The sequence below is a fragment of the Chinchilla lanigera genome, unplaced genomic scaffold, assembly GCF_000276665.1.
Source record: "Chinchilla lanigera isolate Chin_1 unplaced genomic scaffold, ChiLan1.0 scaffold00014, whole genome shotgun sequence".
Classification (NCBI taxonomy): Eukaryota; Metazoa; Chordata; class Mammalia; order Rodentia; family Chinchillidae; genus Chinchilla; species Chinchilla lanigera.
This window is the reverse complement of record NW_004955415.1, coordinates 31452138-31461741: the sequence shown is the minus strand read 5'-3', so window position 1 is coordinate 31461741 and position 9604 is coordinate 31452138. Positions and strand designations below refer to the sequence as shown.

The 9604-nt window shown below is 44.7% G+C and overlaps 1 protein-coding gene across 2 annotated transcripts; it reads left to right on the top strand.

The window, feature by feature from the left end:
* Positions 1-1594: 1594 nt before the first annotated feature.
* Nanp (N-acetylneuraminic acid phosphatase) lies at positions 1595-8349 on the top strand. Of its 2 annotated transcripts, none has more exons than XM_005381001.2 (2): positions 1595-1981; positions 7412-8349. In XM_005381001.2, exons 1-2 carry the CDS (start codon positions 1817-1819, stop codon positions 8063-8065), a joined length of 819 nt encoding a protein of 272 aa, XP_005381058.1. In that variant the 5' UTR covers positions 1595-1816; the 3' UTR covers positions 8066-8349. The 2 variants fall into 2 exon arrangements, with proteins under 2 accessions (XP_005381058.1, XP_005381059.1); XM_005381002.2 differs by lacking the exon at positions 1595-1981 and adding an exon at positions 1988-2237.
* Positions 8350-9604: the final 1255 nt, after the last annotated feature.

The following is a 9604-nucleotide window of genomic DNA, read 5'->3' as shown; positions in this document are numbered from 1 at the left end:
AAAGACCTTGAATTTGTACAGTGTTCCACAGGAGGAGCAAACATTTCTCTCCTCTCTTCTCCCTCCCCCCATCTCCCTCCCTCTCTGAGATTTTAGGTGATCATCTCCCAACATCAAGAGGTTATGGAGCTCTCATGGGCAGAAAAGGAGCATAGAAGGGCAAAGGAATCCCTCACTTCAAATGAGATTAAGGAGTTGTGCAAAATGTGAGAAATTTTGTAGAAAAGCACCACTCAACTAAGGCTGTAGCAGGGCAAGTGATGAACCTATTTAATGACAATGCAATGTCACATTTCCATGCAATCCTCAAAAAGAGGCAAAGCAAGTGTCGTTGGATAGGTTCCTTGTTAAAATTGCATGAAAAGAAAAAGATTCCATGGAGCCGACAGCAGTGATTCTATTAGTGATAGTGCAAGTTGTCCTACACAATAACCCTCCGCTCTGGTCTCCCTCACACCAACCACAAAGGTTTTTCAAAGTTAAATGCAAGCTAATTTGTCTCCTTTTCTTTATGTTTTGTGTTTTGTTATTTTGTATTATATTACAATATTGTAACCCTTTTATATGGATTTTTTTGGGTTATGGGATTAATGGCGAGTTTCCATTATTTCTTATGGGGAAATTCACTTTCATATACAAGTGTTTTGGATTATAAGCATATTTCCAGAATGAATTATGCTTGCAAACCGAGGTTTTAATGTATATCACTTTCCCTTTCCTACACTGCCAGATTCTATTCGCTAACATTTTAGTGAGGATTCTTGAATGTATACTTTGGCCGGGCGTGGTGGCACACGCCTGTAATCCCAGCACTTGGGAGGCTGAGGCAGGAGGATCCTTGCAAGTTTGAGACCAGTCTGGGCTACAAAGTGAGCACAAGGCCAGCCCGAACTGCATAGCGAGACTCTGTCTCGAAAGGACCAAAACAAACAAAAAAATGTATACTTCTGGGTCAACTGCCTTACATGAAAGGGTATGAGAGAACTTTCTAGAATGTTCTGTCATTGCGGCGCCAAGTTACTTGGCTGCACACATTCCTCAAAACTTGTCACACTATATAGTTAAAAGCTATACTTCTCAGCTGGGTGTTGTGATGCACTCCTGTAATCCCAGAACTGTCACAGGCTGAGGCAGGAGAGTCACAAGATCGGGCTCAGCCTGGGTAAATTTTTTTTTTTTTTTTAGTACCAGGAATCAAACTCAGGGCCTTGCGCTTGCCAGGCACGTGCTCGTGCCACTGAGTTATATCCCCGGCCCCAGCCTGGGCAATTAAACCCTGTCTGAAAACAAAAAATTTAAAAGGCTGGGGATGTAGCCCAGTGCAGAAAGTTTGGGTTCCAGGGGCGGGAGGGAGGGGTAGCTATGCTTCTTATTATTGTCAAATTATACCTCAATAAAATTACCTAAAAATCCTCCTTAGAAACAATGCAAAGTCAAAATAACAAGGCGTCCGGGATTAATTTAAAAAAAAAAAATAGTCCAGCACATAAAAAGAGTAAAGGGATAATAATTTTTTTTTTACAATACCAGGATAACTGAGTTAATCAAGTTATTAATTCTATGCTTAGCTTTATTCCAAATGTAAACATAACCTGTGTCCAGCAAAACTAGCTACCCGGGGAGCGTTGGCCTGAACTCCCGCTGAGGACCACAGCGCCCGAACTTCCGGAAGTTAACTCCAGCGCCGGCTCACGCGCAGGGCGCTCAGCATCCGGGAAGCCCGGGGCGAGGCGGCCGGAGGACAAACCCAGGGAGAGCCCTGAAGACAACTCCGAAGACCAGCGGGGGCACAGGCACTGGAGGCTGCCCTCGGGGGATGGGAGGGAACCGCGGCCCGCCCCCAAGGGCGGGGCCTCAACCGAGGCGCGCGAAACAGCTGGCGCCTGGAGCCGCAGGTGGAGATAATTCAAACACCCCGCCGTGCGCACGCGCGATGTGCAACAGACTCCGGAATCTCGCGGGATCTTGCAGAGGCGCTCAGGTACGCGATAACGGGCTGGAGTTCCAGAGAGGCCATGGCGGACGATCTCCGAAGCTCTTCGCTGCGCGGGGTCAGCTGACCTCGCAGGCCGTCCACATCCTCCTCCCCGCAGGCCGCCTCGCGCCTGCGCAAGTGGCGCGGTGGGTCGTGCCCTGCCATTTGGGCCATGGGGTTAACCCGCGTGAGGGCTGTGTTCTTTGACCTGGACAACACACTCATCGATACAGCTGGGGCGAGCCGGAGGGGCATGTCAGAGGTAACGCGCGCTCCCGCGTCCCTGTGTCGCTGCGCCCGGACCCCACGGAGCTGGTGCTTGAACCGGCGGACCTCGCCCCAGGGTTATGGGTCAGGGGCCCTGGCCCCGGAGAGCCTGCCCCAGTGGGACCCCGGCCCTAGGCGTCCCCGCGGCGCGGGCTCGATGGCTGTGAAACTCGCCCAGGGCCGCGCGCTCTTGACCCCGGACGTGGCATCTGTCATGGCGAGGCGACCAGCGCCTGGCTGCTGTGACCCAGACCCCCGGAGGTCTGTCCTGCCTGCTCCTGTGGGTGCCGGGGGGGCCTCTCTTCTCTCTTGCTTTCTTTCCATCTGCCTTCAGCTTCCAGGAGAGATGGAAGAATTCTCAGCTGTGGAAAAACCACTTTCCAAAGCCGGACCTCGGCCCCGAGTGCCCGGTGCTTCTGGCCTCTCAGACAGTTTTTATTTTCTCAGGTCTTCATCTCTTTATCCTTTTTGGCATATTCCACGCGAGCTGCATGTTCATGTGTGATACTTACTGGATTTTTTTTTTTTTTTTTGAGACAGGGTTTCACTATGCAGTTCAGGCTGGCTTTGAACTCACTTTGTCCCCAGGCTGTCCTCGAACTTGCAGCGATCCTCCTTCCTCAGCTTCCCATGTGCTCGGATTGCAGGCATGCGCCATGTCTGTCCTATACTTTTAACAACCCGAAAGGAACACCTTCCTTGGACTCCTTCTGTAGCAGATGTGGCCTCTCTTGACAGCCGTGTTGTCAGGAGAAATCTATACCCACTGTCTCCGTGTCTCTCCCACCTGTTTATTCCTGAATCTTTATGAGGAAGCATCTGTCTCCACCACTAGAATGAAATAGACTTGCCTGGTCGTTAGGGCCTTCCAGAGTGCCGGGGTCTCTGGACATTGTGAATCTGTGTGTGTGGGTGCAGGTGATAAAACCCTAGCCTGCTGTTCCACCACTAAGCGACACTGGCAACCCTTTGAGTCTGTCTTACTACCTTTATTGATGCCTTCCACTGTTGATTGCCCCATCTTCACATGAAGTTTGAGTCATAGTTCTCCCAACATGTAGCTGAAAGTGCCTGAACCAGTTACTTTTCCATTCTAAGCCCCAAATTCTCATAAAATTTGAATAATTGTATTCTCATTAATCATGTCAGGTAGGGAAGTATGTGGCGTCCATGTTCTCTCAATGAATTGTAGCTCCATCCACCTCTGCTGCCACTCCGGGCCTCACCCTGCCAGTGAACATCCCCCTTGTTCCTGTCTGAATTACAGCTGGCCTCCTCTCTCATCTGGACTGTTGCTGTGGTCTCTTCCCAGTCAGACCTGGTCCAGTTCATCCTCCACATTTCTGCCACAGGGTGACTTGTAGGACAAAAAATTTACTCGGGAGGTTGAGGCAAGAGGATTACATGAGCCTGGATAGTCAAGACCAGCCTAGGCAACAGTGAGATTCTAACTTTAAAAACAAAAAAAAAATTATATCTCTCCCCAGTCTTTGCATCCTCACTTACTTTAGTACCACAAGTTGTTGTTCAGATCTCTAACTATAACATCAAAGCAGGTTATTAATTTGCCTGCAACTAAATAATGAGCTTCTTGAGAGGGGATATGCTGTTTTAATTACCGTTGTTTGACACATGGCAAGTACTGAACAAATGCTGGGTGGATGGGCAAAAAATCAGATCTCCAGTCTTGGCCTATCACTGCCTTGTCTTAGTTATTTTTCTTATTGCTGGAACAAAACACCCATTTCCTAAAGTTAAAGGAAGCAAGGTTTATTTAGCTCACAGTTTGTAAAGGTTTCAGTCCATGTTGGCTGGCTGTGAGGCAGGGTGGCACGCGGCAGAGAGGCAGCGGTTCACGGTGGCTGAAGATACCAAAAGCAACAAGAGCAAAAGGAAGGAGCAAGCCTCTTTTCCTCCCTTATATTGTATGCAGGCTACCTCTAGGGCGGGTGTAGTACTCACACCCCGCAACCCCAGCACTAGACAGTGAATCAGTCACAAACTCTAGATTCAGCCGCCTCTGAAAAGCCTGCCCACCCCCGTGACCGCAGGAGGCTTTGGGGGAATATCCAGACACAAACCATGACACACTTTTTCATAAATAGCCTATAAAATGAGTAGAATTAGACGGTGTGGATACTTTGTCATGTGAGGGTACCACACCAATCAAAATTGTTGATCTGCGAAAAAAATAACGTGTTAGTGATTTACCTGCGGAGGAATGGGGAAAGTACCAGCTTTCACTTTGGGCTTAGGAAAAAGGACTCATGACTGTAAATCTGTTTTAATTGCTTTTTCATCATCTGGGAAAGTGATTTCTTTCCACCCTCTTTAGGTCTGACTTACAGTGTCACTATACAAAAGGAATCTTTCTACAGAAATTTATAGTTTCTCACTGACCAAAGCAAAAGATTTCTGCATTTGTGAATTTTCTTTTAGTGGGGTTGACAATGAACGTAATAAATATATTTATATTTGTAGATGTGTTAGAAAAAGTAGCCAGGGAAAGTAATTGCTTTTCTTTTTTTTTTGGTACCAGGAATTGAACTCAGGACCTTGTGTTTGCCAGGCAGGTGCTGTGCCACTGAGCTATATCCCCAGCCCAGAATTATAATTTTTAAATAGGCTGGTCAGATTTTACCTCATTGAGTCTATGGTATTTGAGCAAAAACCTGAACTAGAGTAGGGCTGCTTGCATTGCTGGGCTGTGTGCAGGCACTCACCATACTTCATTCAACCCCTTCCTATCTGAATAATCATTATTCAGAAAATGCTTAAAAGTGTTACTAGGTGTGATATGGCTCCCAAACTAGCCCTCAAAAAATTCTTTAAAATCCACTTAGGTAAAGCAATATTTTTGACAGCAACTTTAGTTCTGGGAGTAGGAAATAAAAGATAGTGCTTCTTTTTTTGTATCTTCAGAAAGCACCTTTGAGTTTATTGTAATCTTCTCTTTACCATAATAGGAAGCCTCTTTGGGCCTACAGGTAAAATGTGTCAATCTTTTTCAAGCCTGTGGGCTCATGTGTCAATCTTTTTCAAGCCTGCCTTACCTGATGTCTTCGTATACCTCCAAGCTGGAAACCTCTAGATCTCTTGATGCAAGGAAAGTTTGTAATAATGTATACAGATTCAACTTAGGTATTATTTCTATTTGAGCTAACATGTGACTGACTAGTAATTTTTTTTGGTCTTTTTGAGACAGGGTCTTGCTATGCAGTTTAGGCTGGCCTTGAGCTCACTTTGTAGCCCAGGCTGGCCTCAAACTCAAAATGATCCTTCTGTCTCAGCCTCCCAAGTGCTGGGATTATAGGCGTGCACCTCCACGCCCAGCTTAAATTTTTTGTCCTAAAGATGTTAATATATTAAAATGCATGCCAAGTGCAGTGGCCCATGCCTGTAATCCAGCTACTTAGAAAACTAGGGAGGGAGGATCACAAATCCAAGCCCAGTCTGGTCAATTTAGCAAGGCCCTGTCTCAGAATAAAAAGGGCCAGGGATATAGCTCAGTGCAAGACCTTGATTTCAGTCTCCAGTATGACTCCACCCCCCAAAGGAGTAATTTAGTTCCTGTTGCTGGAAAATACATAATCATGGAGATTGGAAAACCTTGATATGCTCATTGAACTCTAACTTTGCAAAGCAAAATTTTTCAGTGTTTTGCCTTCACCTAAAACTCTTACAGCCAGTGCATTTTTCTTGAGCTAGTAAGACTTTTCTAACTAACACAATGTGAAAAATAATTTTGTCCTTTTTTGTAAGGGGTTCTTAAACTCTGAGAGAAGAAAAATGTGTATGTTTAATCTCTTTACCTTATTAGTAGGTGAATTAAGCATCTGCTGTGAGTGGAATGTCCCTTACCCCCAGTCATTTAGGGCAACATAGTTTTTTACTTACAGAACTGCTTTAACAGCAGACCCGCAGGGCGTGGTGGCGCATGCCTGTAATCCCAGCACTCCGGAGTCTGAGGCAGGAGGATAGTTGGGAGTTCGAGACCAGCCTGGGCTACAAAGTGAGCTCAAGGCCAGCCTGAACTGCATAGCGAGACACTGTCTCAAAAAGACAAAAACAAAAAAAAAAAAACACAGCAGACCCTGTGGAAGGCGTGTCAGGGAGGATGCTCAGAGATAAGACTGGAGAGGCCGTCTGGAGCCATCCTGCAAAGAGCCTAGGAGCTCATGCCATAGGAGTTGCTGCCAACGACTTCACAGTGCAAGTCCATGGGCTTCTCTGGCTACAGGCTTTATTTGGCTACAAAAGCATTCATGCATATAGGCTAGGGCTAAAGTGTTGCCCCAGGACCAGTCTGTAACGAGGGGCAAAAACTGCTGGATAAATACTATGCTTTCTTACCTCTTGGGAGGGATAGGTGGAGAAAATTCTGTGTCCTTCCCCCTTCCCCTGCTCACACCTTGATAACCTGCTCACCAGTATATCTCTATTAGATTCCTCCCCTCCTGTCTTACTCCCTACTTCCCTCAGCACTTCCTGGGGCCACCTCCCAAATGAACAGCCGGCACCTGAAGCCTATCTCAGGGTGCAAGCCAAGGAAAGTCAGCTTTTTTGGAGATGATTGTGACATATTTGGTTGGGATTAAAAAGTCCCTGCTGTGATGGACTGGGGCATAGCTCAGTGCTCGAGAACATGGCTGGCATGGAAGAGGCCCTGGTTTTCACCTTGAGCAACCACCAAAAAAAGAAGGCAGCTAGTTACTGGCTATGGCTATGTGTGAAGAACTTTCTTAGACTAGAAATTGGACATATATATATATGAGGGAGTTGGCTAGAGAAGTTGGGAGATCCTCACCATGGTGCCTCTAAAACCAACACCACTAGCTGGGGATGGAGCTGCTTCAGACTCTTCCAGCCACTGTAGGACCACAACTTCTTGGGGCATGATTGTTAAAGACCCAAAATGCGCGTGCGTGTGTGCGTGCGTGCGTGCGTGCGTGCGTGTGTGTGTGTGTGTGTGTGTGTGTAACCCAAGGCCTTCACATTGAGCTGTATCCCTGGTCCTTTTTTTTATTTTGAGACAAAGTCTTGCTAAGGTGCTCTTGCTGGGCTCAAACTTGGAATCCTGCCTCAGCCTCTCAGAGTGTTGAAATTACAGGCATGCACCACCATGCCTAGCTACAAAGTACATTAACTGAGTTGTTTTCCTTTGTTTAGGTAATAAAGCTATTACAATCAAAATACCATTATAAAGAAGAAGCTGAAATCATCTGTGAAAAAGTTCAAGTTAAACTCAGCAAAGAATGCTTTCATCCTTACAATATGTGCATTACAGACCTAAGGACTTCCCACTGGGAAGAAGCAATCCAGGAAACAAAAGGTGGTAAGAACAACAGGAGATTGGCTGAGGAATGTTATTTCTTGTGGAAATCAACACGTCTACAGCATATGACCCTAGCAGAAGATGTTAAAGCCATGCTCACAGAACTTCGCAAAGAGGTCCGCCTACTCTTGTTAACAAATGGTGACAGACAGACACAGCGGGAAAAGATCGAGGCTTGTGCCTGTCAGTCCTACTTTGATGCCATTGTTGTAGGCGGAGAGCAGAAAGAGGAGAAACCGGCACCTTCCATATTTTATCACTGTTGTGATCTCCTTGGAGTACAGCCTGGGGACTGCGTGATGGTCGGTGACACGTTAGAAACTGATATACAAGGAGGCCTCAATGCAGGACTGAAAGCTACAGTCTGGATAAACAAGAGTGGAATCATGCCGCTGACATCCCCCATTCCACATTATATAGTTTCTTCTGTGCTAGAATTACCTGCTCTCTTACAGAGTATCGATTGTAAAGTCAGTTTGTCTGTTTAAAGCACATGAAAACGCACAATTTCAAATTTTAGAGTCCATTTTCAGGGTTGAAACTAAGAAGACTTAAGCCATTTCATATATTATGGTCCAGGTTCTAGAAATAATTTGACTTAGGATTTTATAGCCAATTTGTGAGGGTCTTCACCACCCTATTGGTCTTTACAACCAGCCAAGGACTTTTGTACTTACATCTGAAAATCCAGATTATGTTAGTACAGGTTAATTTTAGTGCTGTAGTTCATAAAACTTGAGGAAATATATCATTTTTTAGTCTGTAACTTAAAGATTTTAAAACATTGTATTTTTAATCTTTTAGTATTTTGGCTTCATGGTACAAAGCAAGATAGCTTACACCTGGATATGCAAACACAGGTTGTATGGCTGAAAAACAGATACTTTTTAAAAATAGATATTCTAGCCAGGCGTGGCGCACGCCTGTAATCCCAGCACTCAGGAGGCTGAGGCAGGAGGATTGTTGTGAGTTCGAGACCAGCCTGGGCTACAAAGTGAGCTTAAAGCCAGCCTGAACTGCATAGCAAGACCCTGTCTCAAAAAGACTAAATAAATAAATATAAATAAATAGATATTCTAAAACATTTATAGTAGAGATTTATCAGAGAAATTGAATCTGAGTAATATGAAATAATTACTAAATCATGCAAATCCATGCATTTTATAGTAAAAATTATTTGGTACTTTTTAACATAAACCATATTTTTGCCTGCTTTGGGTGTGTGCTTTCTTTTCTATTATTAATCTAATGCTTCTGCATGCCCTTTTTTTGTTGTTATTTTTTGGTTTCTTTCCAGTACCGGGAATCAAAGTCATGACCTCGCGCTTGCCAGGCAGGTGCTGTGCCGCTGAGCTAAATCCCCAGCCCCTGCATGCCCTTTTTTAAAGAGGGTGATTTTTCTGTGGTACTTACATGATGAATAGATTGTTGGGGTTAAAAAAAATAGCTGTTAAGTCAAAATATGGTGCTTCCTTTCCATGACATTTTTGTGCTTCTTACGGAAATACTTTTCTAGGGATAAGTGCGAGCCACAAGGTGTCAAAAGTCCTTTTCCTTCTGTGGGTCTTCAAGAGGAAACTGCTTCCTTCCATGCAGCCTAGCCATGAACCCCAGCCTCATCTGTTCTCTCTTAACTGAGTAGTTCGCCCATTAAAAACTAATAAAAAATTAAGTTTTACTATGAACCGTTTATTTGCACAATGCCATTTTAATATTTGATTGACTCTTATTAGAGTTACCATCTGCCTTAAATTTTTTCCACATACTCAGAACCGTCATTGTATCTAATTCATCACTGTGTCTAATTCAAGATTCATTTTGAGTTTAATACCTCCATAGCAAGGCATCACCTTGTAACTAGAAGTTTTCCCAGTATTGTTAGGGTAGACAGTCTCATGGTTCCACTAACCATGGTTGGAGTGAAGCAGTTAATAAAGGAAATACTATTTGGGGTTTTGTTTTGTTTTTATATTAAGTACTAATATATTGGACTGTTTGGATGAGTATAGCTGTAATTTAAGAATGAT

Bases quoted from the DNA above. Each gene is read 5' to 3' on its own strand.
- Nanp (XM_005381001.2), top strand. From the start codon at position 1,817: ATGGGAGGGAACCGCGGCCCGCCCCCAAGGGCGGGGCCTCAACCGAGG. The intron at 1,982-7,411 runs GTACGCGATAAC...TCCTTTGTTTAG, and splicing joins GATCTTGCAGAGGCGCTCAG to GTAATAAAGCTATTACAATC.